Raw genomic sequence first — 26,126 nt, 5'->3', positions numbered from 1 at the left:
TGTTTGACATTTACCTGTGTATCCATGGAAGATTAATGTTTATTTGAAGCTAGACCTGGCTGTGTGCATTAACAGTTGTGTATGTCTACTGCAGCAATCCAGCGTGTGTGGAGCTGGGTTACACGCTGGTGTTATTGACAATGACGGGGGATGGCTGGATGTGACCAGACTGGGCAGAAAACAACAATTCACCAAGTCATACAAGAATGGTATTCAGTCAATTGGGTATGAATCAGTTTCTGCATTTAGTCTTTATTTTAAAAAAGAAAAGTGTTTAATAAGATATGATAAGATAGACTTTATTAATCCCACACTGGGGAAATTCCCTTGCTACAGCAGCTCAAAAGAAAACTTCCCACACATCAGAATAACACAAATACACATTTAATAGACATAGGAAAAATATACAAATAGTATTATAAGAAATAGAAAAAAAATGGAATTAGAATTATAATAATAGTAATATTTACACTATTGACACCCTTATATAAACAGACAGTATATATACACAGATATACACATGAGTAAGGTGCGGATAAATATAAATGACATATTGTACACAGTAGGAGGTGACACAGAGTAATACAGTCTAGATATATTTGTACATTTATAGGGGCTGTTCAATTTATGATGCATGGATATGCAGCACAGACCATAACTTCATGCAGTTTTCTTTAAATCCACAGGAAAAACAGGAGTGCAAATTCCTTCAAAGTAGAGACAGTGCCTGGTAAGGAGCACACAATCTTTTTTCACTTTGAGGACACAGATACAGTAACATGTTATCAGCATACAGACACACTGTAGGGTCATTTTGCTGTGCCTTTTTCTCTCCCAGTCAAGGCAGTAACATGTGATACCACCGTTGCACTTTTCTGCCCTTTCAAGAAACCTGTACGACACTGTCCCAGGTAACATTGTGCTTTTATCCACTTAGGAGGTTAAAAACATCTCACCATTTGAATTAAACTACAATGGGCTGAGCCAATGAGTTACTTTTTTTTAAGTAATAGAGGTTAGCTGTTTGGCCCTTTCAACATCATCAATGAAGGAAAGCAACATTTACCGATTTTTATATTATATCTTGACAAAGGTTATCTACTTTGCCATTTATAGTTTTCTTCTATTTGCAATCCTACAAGGTGTAGTTCTTTGCCTAAATAGTGTTTACTCACTCAGTTTGATTATTTCCGCCTCCAAATAGCTCTGCCTTTAGGACAGTAAGAACATACAGTAGTTCCAGTGTATGCACTGAAAATATATAACCTAAAGTGAGCTCTGGCTTTTCCTTTAGGTTGTATTGTCCCAGGAACTGTCTGCGTGACAGTCAAGCCCGAGTCATTGGGACAAAATACTATTCAGATGTAAGTTGTTGCATTATTGTCATAATCTGACCATCACATTCTTTCATTGACTTATTGGAAACACTAGACCTTTTTCACATTCTGACTTGTCATAGCCAGTAAAGCAAAGATGTAATTAACAACATTAATTAGGGCTTTTTTCAAGTGCTAAATATGGATTATCCAGCACTTGAAATAAGCCATCATCAGTATCATCAGTCACACATGCCAAATCAGCTTGCACAATAACTTTAAACAGTAAAACCTAAATGAAATCCAGCCTTAATTAATGTTATTAGTTCCAATAATTTTCCTGTTATGACACGTCTCAATCTTATTAGCCCACATGAACCTTTCTTGCGCCGAAAACAGGCGCAGAGTGCCGCTAGCCAAAATAATTCAATTTTTCAGGTCAACATGTCACAGGAGTCACAGGACTCTGTTACTGATTGGATGCAGGTATTCTCTGGCTGTACTTGGACCCTGAAATATGGAATGCAGCCATTATTGAGATCATTATTTACACCTATGCCTTTTCATCTACAAAATTTCACAAGGTCTGCTGTGAAAAGCTAAACAGTGTTTTGGGATACAACTAGATAAGGCACGATTATACTTTAACCCATATGACTACCCATTCCTCAAATAGGCGTCATCTCCTCTCTGTTTATTATGTCACCACATGTCGAGGGGACCATTTTGATGATTTTATGATGATGATAACATTGGCAGCATTCACCAACCAGACTGCATTTATTCTCTAGAGCAGTGGTTCTCAACCTGGGGGTCGCAAGATCATTTCTGGGGGTCGCCAGATGGTTTGGGGGGAGACAAAAAAAGAAATTACATATTTTAGACTGGGGAATAGTGTTATATTCAGATCTTCATTTGTAAATCAGGAGGTCCTGGAACACAGAAAGGGTGCTGTTCCGACGGGTCAGTGAGAGAGAAAAAGTCACAAACACATCAAAAATCCACAGTCTGGAGCACATTGGACAAGGCTAGGTGCTAGCTGCTAAAAGTAAACTGTCATTAAAGCAAAGCATCATTTCTTTACATGTATTAATCGGAGCATTCACAATATTCAGTCAAAATCAGCAGGTGGAGGCACATAGAAACAGCTGTTTATACTGGTTTGCAGCTTTTCTCTCGTCGTCGAGGGGGATGGGGGGGTCGCGAACACCAACCTCATTACTCTGGGGGGGTCACGACTCGAAAAGGTTGAGAACCACTGCTCTAGAGGACAAGGAACATTATTCTTAGGTCTTTTCTTCTCATATGAATGATCTGACGTAACAACCTCTTTCCCCCCAGAAATCCAGTATCTGCCGAGCAGCCATTCATGCTGGAGTGATCCAGAATGAGTCAGGAGGGTACCTCGATGTGATGCCAGTGGACAAAAGGCAGCAGTACAGTGGCAGTTACCAGAATGGCGTCAATTCAGAGAGGTTTGGTTAAAAAAAAAAAGAACATATGTACATATATATATACATATATATATATATATATATATATATATATATATATATATATAGAGGAAGAAATGTGCATGGAAAAATATATATACACCAGGCTAATTTCATGAATTTCAGAAATGAGATCTGGCAACAATATACAGATTGTTAATTTATGTATATTTTATTTGATATTGAGTTGGACTTTGTTTGGAGTTCAAATAGTTTTTTCCAATTGGGTTGGGGTGGCATTAGGGACTTGGCTTGGGAACTGGAGGGTCGCCGGTTCGAGACCCTGTGTGGACCAAGCACTGAGTGTGGACTGGCATGTGTGTATTTCAGGCCTGTGTGTAATGTGTGCAATAATGTAATTTCCCCTGCGGGATTAATAAAGTGTGTCTTAATTACCTTAGTCAGTGTGATGAGCAAATTTCAATTACTAGTCATTATTAGAATTGCATCTTTACATCAAAACCATTCATCACCAGTCATCGCTGTTAAAAAGCAACACGTGCATTTGCATTTACCACATCTCTGTTCTCTCCCTGCACTTCTTCTTTCAGCCTACTGAACCCAACAGGTGGAAAAGCCTTCAGAGTGTTTGCAGTCATCTGAAAAACCACTCTCAAAGGACAGCGTACCGTCAAACAAGGCCATATCACATCCAGCGAACCCAGTCATTATTATCTTACAACATGTAATTACATTCATTCCTTCAGTAAATAATTCAGCTTCTGACACTAAAAGTGTAACATGGCTTTACTCAAGGCTTCCCGTCTATGTTTGGTCATGAGTGAACCAGTGTCCAGTAATTTGTTTGGTGAATGATGATCCTGGATGTCTTCTGCCTTACGGCATTCCGAAATGTCTAGTGCTGACCGTAATAATCACTCCCATGCATCATGCTGACATGATATCATGACTTCATGTTTTTTATCACTTAAAGTTGAATATACACCACCAGATTTAGCACCACTCCAAATGCCTCCCACAATTTCCAAACATGAAGGTTAAAATATAACATCATAGCTTTTACCAAACTAATTTTAGATGTAGTATGCCTCAGCTCCATGTCAACATAAACCAAAATGGGGCAGTCAGATACAGAGTCATAAAATCTGTTCAGACATTTTGTGGGAACAAGATTAGACTACTATTCAGTCAGACCATCCCTGCTGAAATTAACTACCTGGGTATTTGATGTCATCCCACTTACCCAAAACTCCATCTTGTATTTTCCTGTGGAGGACCAAACCAGGCAAATTATTGAGTAAAATTACAAATAAATTGATATAATAACCCATTGGCTATGTCTGGTGATCAGCTCTGGTGGGCAACAGCCAATATCTCTGGGGTTCAGGTGTAGCCAGCGGATATCCAGACAATGGATTTCCAGGCCAAGACTTCTCCTGCTGTGCGCTGGTCATTGTTTACAGTCCGAGTTGAGAGACGTCTCTATAAACAGATATCTGCATTTGAATGCATTTAAATAATGCGTGATTGGTCAATACTACTCAGACTACAAACATGATCACCAATGATTTTAATACCAAAATCTTGCATTCATATGAAGATATCTGTAATAAAGATGTTCAATATATGCTGTTATAGAGATGATATAGCCCCGGTTTGCTAGAGTCATATTTGAAAATTTTCCATGGGGAAGGGTTTAGCGAGCTGTCAATGTCAATTCATGGGGAAACAGCAGCATGTGTGTTGGGAATGACCCATGTGGCTTAATTTCAAACTTTGCTTTTTGAAGATAGAATTATGTCATACTTTTTGTTTAACTATTAAATATAATAAATCAGGCCATGCACACAGGAACAATTTAAATGCTTTTTCATTTTTAAGTCTGGTTTGGGCCTCCATATATCACTTATTTTCATCACAGTGGTAATATATACAGTACATTATAGCAACAATGCAAGCAGTAAAATACATATTGTATATTTTTGTACATAATGTTGTAAATAATATTGAACACTTTGTTATGAAAAGCTTGCTACTGTTGCCTTTTTCATTAACATTTCTAATACATTGCCAGCCATATGAAGAGCAATATAAGCAATAAGCAGATGCTGAAACAGATTCTGCATGCAAAACATATATATGTCACATCAAGCTTTTATTTTTATAAAGGAAAAACAATAATTCTAGTACATTCATATGTTTGTAAATATTGTGTATGTAACAAATTGTTGTATTTTATACTGCATTTCCCAGCTTTTGTTTATAGATATATATAAATGGACCCTGGCTGGCCAGGAATGTGCATGGCAAAATCACAATAAAAACACTTGGATTAAATTCAAAGGTTTTTATTTTTTCGTGTCATTTCTTATTGTTTTAAAGTGTCAGTGTTATAAAAATCAATAAACTATATTCTCCTGCACAGGATGTCTCAGAAAATACTAAACTTAAATTCTGCAAACCCCAAGTTACAGGCTCGAGTCTGCTCCTCAGTTTACATTGTATTATATTACACTTGTTTTCACTTTTTGCGGACATATGGTTACAGACATATGGTTGAGTGGCCACACTATTTTAATATCAGTCCCTACAGCATCCAGATAGTCTGAGGAATCCGGGCATTAACATTTCAACAACGGCTCAAATTCGGCTGCGGATCGAACCTTCAAGTGTAATTTTTTGTCTTGAAACCTGTGGGTATTTTCAGGAACAGTGGGGAACACAGAGGAAGAGAAAGCTGCTTGTTTCAGGTCCAGAGAGGAGATCTTATCTACCAGTTGGCAAAAAAAGTTGTCGGTTCAGTCAAAACAGCAGATGTGTCATTACAGTTTACGTCCTGTCAATCCAACTTAAGATTTTATTTTCATTAATGTTGTAATGCCTGAAATAATACCACTCAGTTCAGGACTGCTTATCTTGGATGTAAGATTCACAACATGGCCTTCTAAGAATCAAAAAAGTCTTAAGCATCGTCATAGTTCCAAGTGTCCAATGAGAAAAATAAGCAGGTTTAACACCATCAGCCTGACCTGCACTTAAAGGTCTCATCTTTCATTTTCAACCACCTACTTTTGTATCAACCAACATGATACTTCAAGGCATTACCGCATTTGTGTATGTTCCTGCAGTGTTTTATATCACTTCTCATTTTTCAGTTGAATCCAGGTGAAGAGCTTTAACCGATGTTAAAGTGCTCAGGACCACTGGCTGTGCCAGCGGCTGTACAGACAAAGACCCGCTTTGTGTTTTGCTGATCTCAACTTCCCAGGATGCATTTCCGTTCCTTCATCTGGACGGGCACAGATGTGGTCAGGCTCCAGCTAAAAAAAAAAAAAAACAGTCACCCTTTAACACACATAATGAGCCACACACACTCATGGAGGAGTGCACACATATACAGTGCCTTGCGAAAGTATTCGGCCCCCTTGAACTTTTCGACCTTTTGCCACATTTCAGGCCTCAAACATAAAGATATAAAACTGTAATTTTTTGTGAAGAATCAACAACAAGTGGGACACAATCATGAAGTGGAACGAAATTTATTGGATATTTCAAACCTTTTAAACAAATAAAAAACTGAAATATTGGGCGTGCAAAATTATTCAGCCCCCTTAAGTTAATACTTTGTAGCGCCACCTTTGCGCGCGATTACGGCTGTAAGTCGCTTGGGGTATGTCTCTATCAGTTTTGCACATCGAGACTGACATTTTTGCCCATTCCTCCTTGCAAAACAGCTCGAGCTCAGTGAGGTTGGATGGAGAGCGGTTTGAACAGCAGTTTTCAGTTCTTTCCACAGATTCTCGATTGGATTCAGGTCTGGACTTTGACTTGGCCATTCTAACACCTGGATATGTTTATTTGTGAACCATTCCATTGTAGATTTTGCTTTATGTTTTGGATCATTGTCTTGTTGGAAGACAAATCTCCGTCCCAGTCTCAGATCTTTTGCAGACTCCATCAGGTTTTCTTCCAGAATGGTCCTGTATTTGGCTCCATCCATCTTCCCATCAATTTTAACCATCTTCCCTGTCCCTGCTGAAGAAAAGCAGGCCCAAACCATGATGCTGCCACCACCATGTTTGACAGTGGGGATGGTGTGTTCAGGGTGATGAGCTGTGTTGCTTTTTACGCCAAACATAACGTTTTGCATTGTTGCCAAAAGTTCGATTTTGGTTTCATCTGACCACAGCACCTTCTTCCACATGTTTGGTGTGTCTCCCAGGTGGCTTTTGGCAAACTTTAAACGACACTTTTTATGGATATCTTTAAGAAATGGCTTTCTTCTTGCCACTCTTCCATAAAGGCCAGATTTGTGCAGTATACGACTGATTGTTGTCCTATGGACAGAGTCTCCCACCTCAGCTGTAGATCTCTGCAGTTCATCCAGAGTGATCATGGGCCTCTTGGCTGCATCTCTGATCAGTCTTCTCATTGTATGAGCTGAAAGTTTAGAGGGACGGCCGGGTCTTCGTAGATTTGTAGTGGTCTGATACTCCTTCCATTTCAATATTATCGCTTGCACAGTGCTCCTTGGGATGTTTAAAGCTTGGGAAATCTTTTTGTATCCAAACCGGCTTTAAACTTCTCCACAACAGTATCTCGGACCTGCCTGGTGTGTTCCTTGTTCTTCATGATGCTCTCTGCGCTTTACACGGACCTCTGAGACTATCACAGAGCAGGTGCATTTATACGGAGACTTGATTACACACAGCTGGATTCTATTTATCATCATTAGTCATTTAGGTCAACATTGGATCATTCAGAGATCCTCACTGAACTTCTGGAGAGAGTTTGCTGCACTGAAAGTAAAGGGGCTGAATAATTTTGCACGCCCACTTTTTCAGTTTTTTATTTGTTAAAAAAGTTTGAAATAGCCAATGAATTTCATTCCACTTCATAATTGGGACCCACTTGTTGTTGATTCTTCACAAAAAATTACAGTTTTATATCTTTATGTTTGAGGCCTGAAATGTGGCAAAAGGTCGAAAAGTTCAAGGGGGCCGAATACTTTCGCAAGGCACTGTACATTACACACACATCCACATGAGCCAGATACACAAAAACATGCTCACTGTTACTAAATTAAGTACATTAGGTATGACAGATTCTGAAAAAAAGATCACACCAAAATAAACAATTTCCTTTTGTACATTGATATAGATTTTTGTTATGTTAATATTCAAAATCTTTGACCATTAAGATACACAATTGTGAACAGTTTACCAATAATCTTGCTATCTTCGGAAAAAAGCATGTGGAAAACAGGACACTAAAATATTAACAAAACAAAACCAACAGGTGATATGGCTCTGAAATGGACATGACCCTTTTCCCTGAAGCTAAATCGCATAAAAAAAACTATGAGCCGAGATTAAATATACTAACTGGGTTTGGGCCAGGTCTCCTGGAGAAAATAGGCAAGCATCGCAGTGCTGTCAAAATTCACAGGACCCTGTTGCAGAGGCGGCCATTGGCACAGGTCCCCTGTGAATTGCTCAGGTCAGTTAGCCAGCCTGTCAGTCATAAGCCAGTCAATTAGAGGCTTTCGAAGCATTTAGAGTAGGCAGGCAGCACTTCATCAGCATGAAATTCCGTTTGTATGTCATAACTCAGTCAATCAGACAGGAAGCTAGCTTGGTCAGACAAATAGCCACCCAGTTCGTTACAGCAGAAAAGCAGGTTTTTCACTGTCATTCAGGCAAAGTCTTTACAGTTTTTAGGATACTGGTTTCTTAAAGGAATAGTTCGACATTCTGGGAAATGTGCCATCTCTTGCGGAGAGTTAGATGAGAAGATTGATAGCACTCTCATGTCTGTCTGTTAAATGTGAAACTTGTGCCAACAAAAAAAGTGTAAGGTAACGGACATCCGGCCGAAATGAGAGACATCCGGTGGAATTTTCGGCGGGACACGAACAATCTTGTAAAGGAAAGTGGATATAGACTAGCCACAGCCTAAAGGTCTTTTCAGACGGTAAGTGATACTTGCCTACCTACCTCACCTGCCTACCTGCTTGGATCTGCAGGATCTCTCACCACTCCTCTTGTGATTAGACAAGCCAACGTGGTAGCCATTGAAACAGCTTCTGGTAAAGTAATCAATACTGTGTCAATAATGGCATATGGCAATACATCCTCATATCTAAATGACAGAATAGGTCGATTGCCAATGACTCCCAAAACAACCTATATGACTGTTTTATTTACTGTCGCACAGTGGCCGTTTCAAACAATGTGCCCGTAACAAATTACTTGTTAGTTAAGTTTAGGCAACAAAAATACTGAAGGTTAGTAAAACATCAGGCATTGGTTTTAAATGAGTCACATAAAACTACTAAAATGAGGACTAACGTGAAGTCACAGACATCATTGCGTGACGTCACAGACTAAGGTCCGTAAAAGTCGGTTAATTTCAAAAAGTGATTTCACATGGGACACAAACCCCGGTCTCCTGAGTGAAGCCCTGTGTTTGTTTGAACCATCCACCGCCCCATCTGCCTCCACACGCGGAATTTGCCTTTCTTATACTTTGTCAACTCGCTTCCTCGTTTGCTCTCGTTATGAGCTGGTTGCACAACCGACCTATAGGTCGCTTTCCTGTTAATAGTTAATTCAACACATATATTGTGTATATGTGTTCTGTGAAAACATGGCAGCGTATGCAGTATTCCAAGGGGCCCAGGTGTACTGCTAGGAATTCTGAGCCCCCTGACAAGAAAGGAAACATAGCTCCTTGGCTTTGAGGTATTGAACTTAGCACAGCATAAACTGGCATCTTTGAGGGGGCCCCCACTGAGTTCGAGGATGTACTCTCCCCTCCGTGAGCCACACTTCTCAGCAAACCACTGCATACACTGAATGCTTCACTAAATCTGTGTCAGGGCCTAAGCTTTCCAAATGTTCACTCTCAGACCAAACTAAACTGAGTCACCCTACTTTTGTTCTATATTTTGCACTTATAGTCATAAATGTCATCTCATGATTCCTATAAATAATGCTAATTACAGGCCTTGAACACTTAATCCACAACATTTAGCTGTAAGGGAAAGCTTCTTTTCACAGCAAATGAATAAATAGTCATGGCTGGTATTTGTGTAAGTCTAACAACACACTCCTGTGTTGCCAGTTTTAGCAATAAAACCTTTTTGATTGTGTGTGTTGGTCAGTAAAATACAGAAACGTCAAATGGACCTGGCAATTATGAGGGTTTTTGAGATATGTTTGAAATTTGGGCACAGCTGGCTATGCCTGAAACACACCGGTGTGCGTGCGTGTATGTGTGTGCCTGTCTGTGTGTGTGTTTATGTGTGAAAACACCTCCTTGGATGAATGTGTAGTTCTGCACGTGTCTGGCATGTGTAGAAGTGAGGCACTTTCTAAATATGACTTGTGAAATCACTCTCATGCTATATAGCGGGCTCCTCAGGCGGTTAAATCCTGGGCGGACACACACCGTGCATGTGGGCGAACAATCACTGCGGACAGAATGAGAAGTAATGTGTGTGTGTGCTGGTCTTTGAGTGTGTGGTTGGACTTCCTCATCTCAGCCCTCTACCACTCATAGATTTAGACGTTGTTATTATTTTAACATAGTTAGCAGCTGTGTTTTGGTGGCAAATCATGGTAATCATCTCCCCATTGCTGGCTTTTCTGTCGGTTGAGGTGTATTTATAACTGTGGACTGTTTCACTCATCTTTCTCATGACACAACACAGACCTGGAAGCTTCTCAAAATCATATTTGGTAACTACTTCTGTTTAAATGTCTAGATGAGTGAATTTTATGATTAACACTGTTTAAGCCTGAATTCACAAACCAGATTAAATATAGTATATAGAAAAGGTAATAGCCTCTGTGGGTAATTACGTTTTGACCTGTTATTGTCATTTAGAAATAACAATAAAATATCATTTAAACTTTACAATCAGAATTAATATTGTGTCTTATTATAATCGTTTAAACAAGGTAAGAGTTCACAGCCATGCTGTGAGCTACATGCTAACTTTAGCATGCTAACATGCTCACAGTGACAACCAGGTAATTTACCATGTCCATCATCTTATTTAACTTGTTAGCATTGCTAATTTAAAAACTACAGCCGAGGCTGATTTGTTTTGCTATAGTATTGGACAAATTGAAATTTGATAGTGGTAGATGAAAAGTCTGTACCTAATATCATGGCTATCCATCCAGTAGCTGCAATATTCCACTTCAAACAAAAAATGTCAACCTGCTGGTGGTGTTTGAGAAAAAAAGTCAGGGGATCACTGGAGTTATTAGGATACACCATCTAGGAAACATGAATGTCTGTACAGACTTTTGTGCCAATCCGTCTTGTGAGTATCATGTTCTGTCACTGGATGAGTGACCACTTTATCCTGCTGATAAGGTCCTCAATGGACCTTAAATGTCCAAAATTCCATGCCAATCCATCGATAGTTGTCGAGACATTTTATTAAAAAACTAAATTGTCAACCTCATGGTGGTGCCAGAGGAAAAGTCAGGGCATCAGCAAAAAGACTTCATCCTCAGGAAACAATGAATGTCTGTGTAAAATTTCATGGCAAGCCGTTGAATAGATGTTGAGGTATTTCAGTCTGGACCAAAGTGGTGGACCAAACAACAGACATTGCCATCCAGAGCCATGTCTCTAGCATGGATACAAATGTATAAAGCTATTGAAGTAGAAATATGGAAATCTATCGAAGCAGTGAAAAGGACACTTTTATTGGACAGCATACAGTAACCAGTCTCAGTTCAATGCAGGTAATCAGTACATCGTTAACCTTATCACAATCTCCCTGTTCTACTTGTCTTGCTTAAAACTACAACTGCTGGCTTCTTCTCTGTCATCTTATCTGCCATTCTGCACAAAGTACTTCAGTTAACCCACTAGTCTGTGATTCCAGTATCCTTTCCGCCCATTTTGTACTCATTTTTTATGACACTTTATAGTGCCCATTTGAAAAGTCTGAGCTGACTAATTGCAGATGGAATACGCCTTTGACAGATTGAGGTGTAAAAATTCCCAAAGTGCATTTGGTATTTTGTCATTTGTAGTCATACTGGTGCTTGTTTGTCTTATAGAAGGAACTGAAGGTAAGTTCACCCACGTTTTTATCTATACTCCGTACTCACCTCATTCCTCATTTTTCACCTACAGACTTCCTCTGCCTCCATCCTTCATTCCCTTTGCCAGCAGCCCGTCTTTTCTCCTCTATCCATCCTTACTACACGTCTCAATGGACGGTGTTGGGTACAAGAGGAGTTGTTTATCTTGTCTGTTTTATTTCTCAAGAAGCTGACATAAAGAAGATCATTGACATGATTTTACCCATACCAGATTGTACTACTTAGTTCATGAAAAACAAAATTTGAAGATTTATTTTTTGCAGCATGAAAGCATTTTAAAAATGGTAAATAATGGCTTCACCAGAGCTCCGTACCTTCTACCCGCCAAACACACTCACACACATATACTGATCCCAAAATCAAATTATGGGCATGGCAGCCCTCCCTCTCCTCCCGTTTTGTTGGTAACCCACATGCAGACCTCCAGTGCCAGCAGAGTGTGGCAGAGGGTCGCTGTTTCCCACAGTCCCACAAGATTCACAGACTTTCTTCTTACCCCCTGATCCTCTGCTGTTGGTCCCCACCACCATAGAATCCCCGTAGAAATTTTCCACTTGTATCAAAAATAGTTGTCTGACTGCTGGCCCTGCTCGCTTGGTGCCCTCCAGTCGCTTACGGCAGGCTGAGTACACACACCAATGACCAGACTATTTTCATCTTAATAGTTATGAAATTCATTAATTTGTTGTATTTGTTTTTTCACTATGCTGAAAGAACATCCAGTTTTTTGTGAGACTGTATATGTGTGTGAAAAGGATTGAGAGTTTGAGAAATAGGGAGATGAAATAAATGAAAATACTACTGGGTGTTCTGGGCATTGCTGTACGTAGAGTGGGCATGTCCCAAAAAAAAAGATGAAGGGTAAGGACAAGGTAGGCACTGTATATGATCTTCAATGCTACTATACAGTGCACTACTTGGCCAAAGCATCCAATTTATTATTAAATGAAAAGCTACAATTTTAGAATAATATGGTTTAAGGATTATATGCCCACAATGGTGCCTTTACAGAACTTGTAACAAATGCAACACTCTTAAAAAGTTCTCATAAAAAGGTTCAATAATGAATAAATCAAATAATCTTTTGCCACAAAAAGTTTCAATATTAGATTTGTAGAGAAAACAGTGTTATTCACAGATTTTTTTGCCATGTAAGACAAGTCTATGGGACAAAAGTCTTTTTGGGCCCCATGGCATCACGTGATGGACGTGGAAGTTGTAAGTCCACTGTTTGTCCGCTTTGTGAAAATGGCTTAAAAACCTGGTGTACTTCCTGGGTGGCTGCGAAGCCCCCGTGCTATATGTACTTTCTGCCTATTTAATCATTTCCTTTAAAATACCATTTTCAAATATAAACCAGCTATGTGACCCCATGTAATTTGCATCATGTCCTGCCTGCTGCACGCTCTACCCCACCCAGCGCACCCCCCCCCCTAGCCTAAACCAAACAGAGAACTTCCATTGAGTGAGATTGCGTCTGACATGGACAATCTCCTGTTGTGTGCTACATGTGAAAAAAGGCAAGTTCCACACCTGATTCTTTGGACATTGTCCATAGTTCTTTTGAGAAAATGGCTTAAATCTCTTCACTCAGAGAACCAAGCTTAGAATGTAACTACACATCGTAGCCTGTGCATTGTTCAACAAAACACTGCAATGTTGCTTTATCTGGATGGAAACTGCAATAAATTTGCTATCAGCATTAATAATTCAAATTTGTATCCTCATATCAGATAATTACAGAAATTAGGATACTGAAGCCAATCCACAGAGTGAAAAAAAGTGTCCAAGTCCTGACAAACGTGTCCTTTTGCCCTGATATTGCGCTTTGCGGTCTGACAGCACAGTGCAGGCAGTTGAAATGTATTCTGCCCGCGATGACACAAGAGGTCGTCCAAACCCTCCAGTGTGTTTGCACAGCTACCTGGTTTTGGGACTGGGGGAGTCAGTAAACAGGTAAAAATGCTGCAAATAGAATCTAGCCACTTAAGAGTATAGTTTTGAGGGAGGGCAGCCTGTTCCCGGGTCTGCGTCAGCACTGACCTTTTTGCTGTTTGCTAAAGGGATTTGATTTCACCTCTAACTCTCTCGCTTTACCTTTTTTCAACATTCACAAGCCATCTGAGGAGTATAAAATGGCAGGTTTGTCTACGAGGGAAAAGCTGAGCTAGTTTAGTCATGGGCCAAGTGATATCACCAATGATAAGCTGATTCCAGCTAAGAAATGTTTATCATTTTTAAGCAAGGAGGTTTGAGGTTTTGCATCTTGCCAAACACCTCTATAAGCAAACATGCATTCTTGTTAATAAATATGCATTTCACAGGAAGATTAGAGGTCAGCACAAAACATTAATTGCATTCAACAGTGCTGATACTTGTCGCAAGTCGACTGAAGAATGTTTACCTGCTGTGAATCGTCCATTGCTAAAAAACAAAAACCTATTTGCAGTCATTCAACCACTGGTGGCTTTCAAACCATACATATCCTTCCCTGTTAGTTGGACATTGACCTAACATCTCTGTTTTCATTGCAAATGTTCAGCCCCCCCCATGAACCTACAGCACCCTCTGCTGGCAGTACACAGGCAGACCTTGCCACTATTACTTGATGTTGTTAATATGTGATGAAGAAGATTCATAACTTCTTTAAAATAAGAGTCATAACAATGTGATGTCACAAACAAATGAATGGTTAAAGTAAAGGTCAGAAGGCCAACAAGAATGAAAACTGAATGTTGACTTCACATTTCCTAAAGCTCAGGTCCTTGCCGCCAAGCTTAAAGCTGAAAAAGGAAAAACAATATGCATAGCTCCGTTGTGCATCAAATTTTAAACAAAGCTGAACAAATAGCAGTTTAATTTTGTGGTATCCTGTGTGGCTTTTGTGGCTGAGAGAGTGTCTGATATGAGGCCTGCTGTAGTAGGGTGTCTGCAGGTTAAACATGAGACATTTTTGCCTTCACTGCTGTTCCAATACGGTTTTGTTGATTAAGGTCTACATTTCATGGCACACTATATTTCATATTAACTATCTCAGCAGTTTTTTTTAAAATAAGCCTGGGGACGGATACCTAGTCCTTAAATGCAAACATCTGGTTAAACATCTGGGCAGCTTGTATTTAAAAAATGCAGTCAGACACTCTGTTACATTCCAGTTTTTCAAGATCACTCCACACAGCTGTGTTTAGTTAAGTTTAGTGAGAAAATCTTGGGGAATTGATCAACATGATAGTTTTAAACTGTATTGATTCCTCTGTTGGGATAAAGACAAAACACTGAAGAAAGTCACCAGTGTTATGGGTTATGTAAAGTGGAAGAGTTATCAGATCCAAAGTAAAGTTAGTGTCATGGACCAAGGAAAGCGTGGTGACCCTATGTAGAAATCATAGGTAGTATTATATGGCGGTGTGGAGTTCACACTGCATAAATTAATTAAATTCAACATAAATTAAGCTGTGGCTATGGTTTTGCTAATACTGTATGTCTATGTTCAAAGCTAAGAAAAGCTAAGGTGAGGTAAGGCAGAATTTAAGCTAAGCTAAACAAAGCTAAGACAAAACATAATTGTTTGCTAATATAGCCAACTTTTTTTTGGGGGCACATGATATTGCAGCTGGAACATACAGTAAAGGCCAAAAGTTTGGACACACTTTCTCATTCTATGCGTTTTCTTTTATATTTTCATGACTATTTACATTGTAGATTCTCACTGAAGGCATCAAAACTATGAATGAACACATATGGAATTTTGTACTTAACAAAAAAGTGTGAAATAACTGAAAACATGTCTTAGATTTTAGATTCTTCAAAGTAGCCACCCTTGGCTTTTTTATTAATAAGGGAATAAATCCCACTAATTAACCCTGACAAAGCACACCTGTGAAGTGAAAACCATTTCAGGTGACTACCTCATGAAGCTCATTGAGAGAACACCAAGGGTTTGCAGAGTCATCAAAAAAAGCAAAGGGTGGCTACTTTGAAGAATCTAAAATATAAGACATGTTTTCAGTTATTTCACACTTTTTTGTTAAGTACATAATTCCATATGTGTTCATTCATAGTTTTGATGCCTTCAGTGAGAATCTACAATGTAAATAGTCATGCAAATAAAGGAAACACATTGAATGAGAAGGTGTGTCCAAACTTTTGGCCTGTACTGTATATTAGGAATAGTTAAAACAGAGGATGACAAGTAACATTATGGATTTAGGCTAAAGACAACCACCTCCTTATGAACCTGGCAACAAAGTTATTTATTATTTGTTAGATTTGCCATTGTTTTAAGTGGAAATCATTACAATGTAAAATACATTAAACTGTAATTATAAAGGACCACATAGTGAAAGCATTCTATAGAAAGTAGAATTGCTTTGTTATCACGATTCTAACACTAGAAAACCAAGGTATAAAGAAAAAATCATGACAAAAGAGCACTTCCTTAGTGAAGGACAGTGTTTATTGTATTACAGTAACTTTCAACCTGACAGCAAAAATGGCAAATGGAGTCTGGTTATATTTACTTTATTGAAGTGTCCAACAGAAATGCTACAGAAGAAATAATGACTGATGAAGACACTAAACTGATATGTACAATTACACATTCATGCTGTAAACAGTACTCACTTTCTATTACTTCCACTATATCTTTCTTAAGGAGGTGTCCTAATAAGCTTACAGTACATCAAGATAGATGTCCCTCCTAAAGAAAACCTTGTGTATGAGTGCCAATTAAATTATCATTCCCAGAAACAGAAAACAATTCCTGTTGACTTGTCTCCATTGTTATTCAAAGCTCGATCATTTCCCCCTGCAACTGTCCATTGTAATGTCTGCAGGAGGAAAGTTAGTGTCCAAGGTTTTCAAGGTGTTTCCTTTGCACGCACAATGCATGTGCACATGTGGTGTCTTTCTATGCTGAACATCAGTGCTTCACTGCTACCCATAATGCACTGTGGGAAAGGTAACACCCATTTTGTTTACCTGGAGGAAACCAGAGACGGATACTACCAGAGAAGGGAGTAGAGGAAACAAAACCAAAGCCAGAAGAACAGGAAAGAAACAAGTTTGTGTTTGGCTCGTTAACTACGAGCCAGATGTTGTGCTTCCAGTCAAAGTGGATTTTTCTAGATGCTTTGGATACTTTTATAGATATGTCAGAGTTTTCCTACCTTTTGGCATTAGAAAGGTGAGAATGAGAGAAGTGGGACCATCAGAGTAATGGGAGGAGCTGCAGGGTTCTCCATTTATGGTAAATAGAGTGTCACATGGGGCAATAGTCTTTGAGAAGGGGGGGGGGGAAGGGAGGGAAAGGAACAAGGAGAGCGAGGGAAGAAACCCTTCAGGACTTTGGCCTGTCTCACGTGCAGGAGGCGGCACTTTCACCCTGAGTTTAGAGAACACTGGATCCCACAACAAAGAGTTGTGAAACAAAGATTTAGAGTGAGTGCCATGCTGAGGTTAAACTAAAGCTCGAAATGCCTCACCAGTGCCTTGATTTGACTTACTTTGTATGTGTTTTCTCTCCCCTGTGGGTATGAAAGTTTAACAGGTAGTGCCATCCTGGTTGTCGACACTGGACACCCCTTTGTACTTTCTTCCATACAACTGAAGAGCCAAGATGCCCACCAACTTCACTGTAGTGCCAGTGGAGGATGAAGAGGGCGGCAGCAACAGCGCGGCTGCAGCTGGAAGCAGCAAACCTGTCAGTTTGGGCAACATTTTTGGGGAGGAAGACCATGAGGACAACTTACAAGACCCTCACTCAGGTAAGAATAGCTGTACGTTGTAAATATGCTCATACACTTACTTACGGAGGTCTTCATTACCTTCTTATTCCTGTTCAGGGTCACGAGGGAGCTGTAACCTATCCCATCATGCACTGGGTGAAAGATGTATGTTAAAATGTTTGATAGAGAAGTACAAACGGATGTACGCTGACACAAGCAGTCAGATACTTGTTATGGCAGGCACATGCTGTACGCACACACAAACCCATAGCTTTTAAGTGTGACGTTGTTCAACTAGCTAGAACTTGCAGGGCAGCTGCATTGGTGCTGTAGGAAGGGGGGACTGTGTGGTATTACTAAGCGACTTAGGTCTGTTCAACCCAAATTGATGTTGGGCCCCTTTGCTTTATCATGGCTGTAGTGCAAAGATGTAGCCTATGGGATTTTTTCCCCCACATTTTCATGCCAATCTCAGCCCCATGGTATTCCACAGTCATTTTTAGAGTATTGTTCAATTTGAAGAAAAGCGTAGGCTATGACAGCTATTTCTTACACAGAAAGTCAAACTAATTGATCATGGACACATGTATTTATCCGATTTTAAGAATCTCTCTCTCTCTCTCTCTCTCGCTAAAACTGTAGAATGGCACAACCATTATTTTTAATTGGTGCTACATGGCTGTGGCATTTCCTTTCGCTCAAAAGGTAGAAAACCTACAACTACCAGAATGTACCGCGCCGCGCCGGACCAATGAACACTCCCGCTGGTGGGTGACGCAATGCAATCACGTCACAGAATCAACATGGCGGCCAGCTGGTAACAAACGATCTTGTTTTACAGTTAAACAATAAGCACAATTATGATTCTGAAAACATTTAAGGCGGGAAACAGGCAATGCAGTAACAGAGTCTTGGTTTATATTTAATCAGCGCACCTTAGTTTTACAGTTTCATCTGAGTTTTTTTAAGCCTCCGTTTTCGCTATACAGGAAACACTGTGGCGCCCACTTCCTGTTTACAAACTGTCGTATTTCAGCCAAACGATAAGCACAAATATGTTTCTGAAATCTTTTTAGCCCGGAAATAGGCAGTACAGTTACAGAATCTTTGTTTAAATTGAACCACTGCCTAATTTGTCGGTCTGAGTTTGAGAGCGAGAGGGTGGCGGCTCTCTCTCTCGATCCGCTTTTATACTCTTTGCGTCCGTCCTCATGCGGAAGACAATCTGTAGTTTGAACATTGATGTATTGAGCAACAAACCTGCCCAGCAAAACAAATAACAACAACAAATGTTTCAGCATATCATACAGTTAAAACATGTAGGCCTACATAAAAAAAAAGGGTTTGTAGAGTGCTGTTACATTTCATTCACAAAAACTTACAATAGCCTAAAGGTTTCCAAAACAGAATTTATAGTTTTGTGAATGCATTATTTTGTTAAGATAATAAAAAGATGTATGATACAATACTGTTTTTGTTCTAAAATGCTGACAATATAAAAACATAACAGCACATTTTGTACAGTAATGAAAAATGGACAGATATGTTACAACAGATAGGCTATATCCTTGACGTTGCACTTCCAGGATTACTCCGGTGCCACAGGAAATTTCGCCGGATGCATGAATTTTTCGTTTTCTTCCTCCTTTCTTTGTGTTGGAATTTTAAATTCAGTGGATTAATCCAGACTATTTTTGATTGCTCCTTAGATCTCTGCAGGATAAATTGAGACAGCTAGCTAGACTATCTGTCCAATCTGAGTTTTCTTTCAACTATTTTGTAGCTACTCTGTGCGGATCTTAGCACCGCCAGAGCACAAAAACAGTACAAGGACAGCTCCAATACAAGTGTATGGTTGTTTCACGATCAAGTCCACAGTAACAACAATTTATTTATATATATATGTCATTTCACGGTAGTCAAATCTAAAAAGTTGAGTTCATCATAGGTATTCTTTTTATTTTATATAATAGGTCTTCCCTCACATGTTCCACCCATCTCCCATTTTCAGCCTGGAATCAACTAGTTTATTTTCGTTTTGATATCCATCGCCGCAGATACAAAGTCTATTGTTTTTTAGGCCTTCAATCTTAATGGTGTTGGTGCTGACCATTTTCTCGAGGCTATCAGCTCGATTGTTTATCAGAAGGGAGAGCCTTGCCAAAATGCTACTTAAAACATCAGCAACAGTCGGTTTACCTTTCTTATGTATCAGAGATTTGGAAGCGTTTTTCTGCTGTGAAGTAGGGAGATCTGGGCACTGGTAAAATGGAGGGAGGTTTACCATAGTTCATTCACACATATGGTACTACAAACATTATTATGATACAAAGTTGTGGATACTTTTACTCTTTCATTGGAAAGGCAGAAGTCACAGAACGTGCACCCGCGTACGCACACACAGTGATGATAAGACATGACGTCATCTGTATAAACGATAACATCTCAGGACCATCATTTTCCAAAGCAGTATCCTATGACCAGTGTCATGTTTCGAAGTGTTCCACTTTCTGCTTGTAGTATTGCTCCTTAGGCAGCATACAACACAAACATTTTAGGTTTTGCAGGTCTTGAAGAAACCTTTTATTTATGTATTAATAGATTTTTATAATTAAAGCCAAATATTTATATTAATATAAGGCCAGCAGATTATTAGCTTATCTTAACTCGGCACAAATCTCTCTGAGGATGCTGTCACTGAAAACGGCGCTCCTCCTCGCCTTGACGTCGGCTAAAGCTGCAGACACACTGACCAGACGGCCGACCCTCGGCAGAAAAGGCAGATTGGCTGATCAGTCTCCCCGATCAAAAAAGTGCCTTGGAACACCCCAAAGCGACGAGACGTAATACGTCTCCATAACAGCAGGCGGCGCTAATCTGTATTGTTGCCCAAAAATGAAAACCGGCAGCTGATTGGACGAACGCGTCATGTGGGTCTGGTTTCTCCGGAATTTAAAAACAGACTGTCATGGCGGCTTGTTCAGAATAAAATCTCATGTTGTACTAAAATAGTTCACCGAAACGTGTTTCTGAAAACATTTTAAACGAGAAATAGGCCATGCAGTTGCTGAATCTGTCTTCATTTCAGATTGACAAAGGTCAGTTTAAAAGATTTTTGTCAGATTTTAAGAGACTCTGGTCACGCTCATTCCGCTCCCTGTTTCCGGGTTAGCACTCTACCAATCAGATGGGTCATTTGGTTCCGACTGCCGGCAGTGCCCGCCGATTATACATGTCAAATTGGCCAAAATGAAGGCCGGCGGCCCCTCGGACGGATGATGGCACGGAACACACTGAACAGACTTGAGTCACTGACCTCGCCAGACTGTCCAACGGCCGATTATCGGCTTGGTGTGTCAGCGCCTTAAGAGGGTGAGTGACTAATGCTCGCTGTCGGTCTTACCGTCCTACCTTTCTATTAGAGGGGATGGGTGCGCAGCAACTTTACAGAGAATTCTTTCCCTTGAGGGTTTTTAACTCCACCTCATAACAACGACGCGGAGGAAGCGTCTCACCGACTTTGTCCAGTGCGCACGTTATCCCAGTATGTTTTATGCACGGCAGACGTCAGACGATCACAGCAGTTGTTCGTTCACTACAGAGAACACTCACAAGGTGTGGCTCTTTCGAAACAGCGTCCGTCTCACTGGCTGCGTGAAGCTATCACCCAATCCTATAGCGCGGAGGGAGAGGAACCCCCTCATGGCATCTGGGCACACTCCACGAGAGCGCTATCAGCGTCCGCGGCCCTCCTCAGAGGTATGACGTGGCCGACGTCCTGGGCATCCCCGTGCCTGTTCATCCATTTTTATCTGCGTGATGTGTCAAAGTCCTCCATGACTCACTCGGTCTTATCCGCACTTGACTGCAGATGATGCGCTGTTAGATCTGGTTTGCTGCTGTCTCCATCCTCCTGCACTTTAGTGGCTGTGAGGAATGCATTTTTACAGTTATTAATTGTGATGTTAATTTGTTATTATCGTGAAGCACCTTCAAAATCCACATGACATTGGCCTTACGATCGGTAACTGGCCAATCATGTAGGTGTGTTTTTTTAACAAAATAAATGTTTTTGATACATTAAAACCTGTTCAGTGTGAGTAGGAAGAGGAACTAGTCTATGTTCTGCTTGTGGACTTTGGTGTCGCAGATGGCATTGACTAAATCAGCTTCGCCCTTAACCCATTAGCAACAGCTCTTAGAGGACGAAGCTTATACGAAATAGAACGATAGTTATGGATTGTAACTCCAGATTCTATGAATATAGGCATAGCCTTCTAAGATCCAGGCCACCTGCTTCACCAACATTGACTGAAGAAAAATGGTGATGTTGGTCTCGCAGCTGTAATATACAGTAAATGCGGACGTAAGAGGCCCGTGCAGGGCACAAGGGCGTGAAAGAATCTTCACGACTGCGCATGGCGCGAGGGATAAACCCAATAGCAACAGCTCCTAGAGGGCTATGCCTATACTCATCGAATCTGGAGTTACAATACGTAACTATCGGTATCCCTTTAATGCAGCATAAGCAGATATTTCCTGGCTTTTAGTCCCTATGGGTTAAGCTCCAAAAGCACTGGATCCTACAGTTCCCATAATGCAACTCAATAGCATGCTTTGTTTCATTAGACCGAGCCTCTAGACTCATGCAGAGATGGGGAACGGGCTGCACAGGTCTGAAAGGCTCACTTTTGGGGGTGATGACATCATCAGGGTTATTTTCTCAGACATTAAAGAGCTCCCCCAGAGCCACAGACACATTTTACAACTGTTTTCACAGGTTGAGTAGTACTCTTTTGATCAGTAAACTGAACTTGATTTGAAAAATCTGAGTGCCCCTTTAGGAAAATAAATTAAAAAGCATCCCTCTGTGGGCAAATTCCTACAAACCAAACTATTCCTTTAATAATTAAAGCCTTTATTAGTCTCATTACAGTGGATACTTTTACTCTTTCATTGGAAAGGCAGAAGTCACAGAACGTGCAGCGCTTAAAATATCACACACCCGCGTACTCATACACACAGTGATGATAAGACAAGATGTAATTTAAGCGATAACATCTCAGGACCATCATTTTCCAAAGCAGTATCCTCTGACCAGTGTCCTGTTTCAAAGTGTTCCATTTTCTGCTTGTAGTATTGCTCCTTAGGCAGCATACAACACAAACATTTTAGGTTTTGCAGGTCTTGAAGAAACCTTTATTTATGTATTAATAGATTTTTATAATTAAAGCCAAAGATTTAAATTTGGGTTAAATATGCTCATCCAAAGTTTCTTAACTCAAGATAGACGTCATCATCTGATATCAAATATTAATTTAAAAATGTGAAAAAATACTACATAACGATAAATGAATAAAAAATTAATTAAAGGTTATAATAAGCAGAGAGAAGTAGGAGTAAAATCAAGACAGGGTAATATAATTGTTAAAGGAATAGTCTGAAATTTCTGGAAATATGCTTATCCTCTCTGGCAGAGATACCAGTGTCATGTCTGGATGGTAAATATAATGCTACAGCCAGCAGATTATTATCTTATCTTAGCACAAAGACTGGAAACAGTGGAAAACATCTAGCCTAGCTCTGTTCAATGTAAACCGACTTAGAGGTGCTGGTAGGTAAATTTTGTAAACGGATCATGGAGCTTGCCTAGCTGTTTCCTCGTGTTCCTAGGCTTTGTGTTTATGCAGAGCTAACCGTTTTCCTGAAGTAGCTTCATCTTTACATACAAAAAATGGTATTAATCTTCTCCTCTTACCACCACCAGACTCCAAAAGCTAGATAGCATATTTTCCAAAATCTCAAACTATTCCGTTAACTCTGTTTAAAATCCTCCGAGACGTATGTCCTAGTGAAATGGAGTATTAAATTATGTAGCAAACAGTGTTCTGCCTCTGTTGTAATGGCTGAACAGTAGAGCTATAAACACCTCATGACACTTACTCCCATCTCTATTAGCACACACACCTTTCAGGGCTAGGATAGCTTTCCAATTATAATAGGTAAGGTGCTCAATGAGACAAACTTCTAAAAGTCTGGGTTAAAAAAGTATTGTTGTTTGCTAAGGGCATGTTTCATTCCTGCATGTCCTTTCCCCTGGGCATTGTAGGCACTTCTAGCAGCTATACTGTGGAAACGAATGTTAATCCTATGTAGCATTGTTTCCCATGTGTTAAGTTGGAGGGGTGGGCTAACTGCCTTTTATTTATTTTGTTTGGTTTTGTTGTTACTTGTATAATGCCTCAACAAGCTGGTTTGACACTCAGTCACTCACTGAATTGTATAGGGTGTGCATGGTTAGGGTTTTAGGTTGATCACAGGTAGGTGCGTATGATTTAAAAAAAAAAAAAAAAAAAAAAAAAAAAAAAATACCAGTAACAATACCATTACTCTTAAAGTGATACTGATTCCAATAGAGTACTTCATATGACATCCATCATGTGAATGGATGTTTCTGTTGTCACGCTGAACTGCCAACTCTGTCAAATACACCACACTGCAGACTGTATAGGTTGTAGCTACTGCGGTAGTCTCACTTTGCCAGACCTTCCTCCAAAGCGTGCTGAAGGAGTGTCTGGCTACTCCACATAGCATTCGGGGATGGGAGGAAAACATGCTGTATGGTTTAATGGCATTTCTTTAAACCAATCAATCATTATGGGCGGTGCTAAACTCAAAACAGAGCTGCTGCAAAATAGTTTCCACCGAATTTAAAATTCCAACACAAAAAAAGCGGAAGGAAATGGAAAATACATGCATCCGGCGGAATTTCCGCCAGCACCGGAGCAATCCCGGAAGTGGAACGTGAAGGAAATAGATTACTACTGCGGTAGTGGGACAAGCACATTAAATCGAAGAACGCTTGTAGTGGTGATTGGCTGTGAACAAAACCATACAAATAGTCTGTTTCCCTTGGATTGTTTTGTCCTCGTCTCTGGATAGCATGAAACATGGCCAATACTAGCTGACATAAAAGAACAATTAAAACTTGCCCAATTGATCCAAATTCCTAAAGGCCACTCAATTTTTCTCTTGTAGATAGGTTGGATGGCATTGAAAAGTTATTTTGTTTCCAGTTAGTAACCTCTACTTTTTCTACAGTACCAAACCAGTGCCTAATTCGCAATTTCAAAAGTTTGCTTAAAATTCTCTTGACAATTGAATGGACACAACAACCGTGACATGTTTTGATTAAAAAAGAATTTTCACAGATTATGCAGACAATCACAACAGCCATACCGCCATGTTCCTGACACTGTGATCAGACATACAGTATCTTCTTCTTTTAGATTAAATGTACTTACATGATGGTGTGTATCTGATATTGTCTGTTGAGATATTTTCATCCCTTTGCAAACCAAGACAGAGAAGTCGTCTTACTTCCCTATTTCCTTTGTTCAGTCTAATACATTCCCTTGCGTCATGGGTGAAAGTGGCTGCAGACTGAGCTGGTTACAGATCAAACCCTGACCTCTGCACACAGGGATTTTAGATTTTCGATAAAGATCCTTTCAGTTTGTTTAAAGGACTGAGGTTCTGGCTTGGAGCCCGCTGAGGGACTTCCCAGCGCGTCGTTGCATGCTAGATTTAGCTACAATCCACACCGTGTCATGTGCGTCCACACAGAACACTTTTTAACGGCTCTTCATTGGGTTATTCATGGCAATAAAGATGAGCCGACAACAGTGTGATCTAGTGTGATGATACACCAAACCTAATAAACTGAGACCACTGCATGACAACCACAGGCAAAAGAGAAGCCATTTACAAGGGACATCTTAATGTTACTGTATGCTGCTTTATCTTTACAAAGCTGACTGTAGCAAAAGGCTAAACTGTGGGCAGAGCCTTAATTTGTCTGTCTTGACCCCTGATTCTCTGTAAACAAAATAAGACCCTATTATCACAAAGCTTTAGAAGAAACGGCTCTTGAAACATAGTTGGGAGTATGAAGCCACGTTTGGGCCTTGGGTTCTTCATGGCAATAAAGATGAGCCGACAACAGTGTGATCTAGTGTGATGATACACCAAACCTATTAAACTGAGATCACTGCATGACAACCACAGGCAAAAGAAACCAAATTGAGAAGCCATTTACAAGGCACATCTTAATGTTATTCTCTGCTGCTTTGCCTTTACAAAAGATGACTGTAGCAAAAGGCTAAACATTGGGCAAAGCCTTAATTTTAGTCTTGACCCCTGGTTCTCTGTAAACCGAATAAGACCCTATTATCACAAAGCTTTAGAAGAAACGGCTCTTAAAAAATAGTTTGGAGTACGAAGCGCTCTTAATCTATACAGTCACTCTGGCTAATACAGGTGTAGCCAGATGTTGGATGGTTCTACCTGATATTAATCTTATTTATTCAGCTGTGGAACCAGATGAACAGTAATAAGAGATTAATTATGGATTTGTTTTATGATATGATTTAGCAATAGGGCTAATGTTACAACAACTAATCAAAAATTATTAAAATAGTTGGCAATGATTTTTTGTAA

At 39.9% G+C, this 26,126-nt stretch overlaps 2 protein-coding genes and 1 long non-coding RNA gene across 5 annotated transcripts in view; 2 read left to right on the top strand and 1 right to left on the bottom strand.

Annotated features, from left to right (window-relative positions):
- The window catches only part of LOC120567858 (cysteine-rich secretory protein LCCL domain-containing 1-like), a 38,782-nt gene extending 33,669 nt beyond the window's left edge, over positions 1-5,113 (top strand). For both annotated transcript variants that reach the window (XM_039814940.1, XM_039814939.1), the window contains 6 exons: positions 95-225; positions 687-730; positions 839-911; positions 1,295-1,364; positions 2,658-2,791; positions 3,361-5,113. In XM_039814940.1, the coding sequence (XP_039670874.1) occupies positions 95-225; positions 687-730; positions 839-911; positions 1,295-1,364; positions 2,658-2,791; positions 3,361-3,412 (504 nt within the window). In that variant the 3' untranslated portion in view covers positions 3,413-5,113. The remainder of the gene's footprint in view (positions 1-94; positions 226-686; positions 731-838; positions 912-1,294; positions 1,365-2,657; positions 2,792-3,360) is intronic.
- Positions 5,114-5,149: 36 nt separating this feature from the next.
- LOC120567863 lies at positions 5,150-14,386 on the bottom strand. 2 transcript variants are annotated; one of them, XR_005640624.1, is made up of 3 exons: positions 14,306-14,386; positions 8,767-8,855; positions 5,150-6,090 (listed from the first exon to the last, which is right to left on the bottom strand). It is a non-coding gene; the product is annotated as an uncharacterized LOC120567863 (long non-coding RNA). The 2 variants fall into 2 exon arrangements; XR_005640623.1 differs by having other exon boundaries at positions 8,780-8,855.
- A 2,823-nt stretch (positions 14,387-17,209) lies between these two features.
- LOC120568748 (solute carrier family 12 member 7-like) overlaps positions 17,210-26,126 on the top strand; it is a 36,863-nt gene continuing 27,946 nt past the window's right edge. Inside the window, 2 exon segments of the mRNA XM_039816429.1 lie at positions 17,210-17,340; positions 17,442-17,666. Of these exon segments, the coding sequence (XP_039672363.1) occupies positions 17,519-17,666 (148 nt within the window). The 5' untranslated portion in view covers positions 17,210-17,340; positions 17,442-17,518.

Source organism: Perca fluviatilis, chromosome 11, assembly GCF_010015445.1.
Source record: "Perca fluviatilis chromosome 11, GENO_Pfluv_1.0, whole genome shotgun sequence".
NCBI lineage: Eukaryota > Metazoa > Chordata > Actinopteri > Perciformes > Percidae > Perca > Perca fluviatilis.
This window is presented reverse-complemented; position numbering and strand designations above follow the sequence as displayed.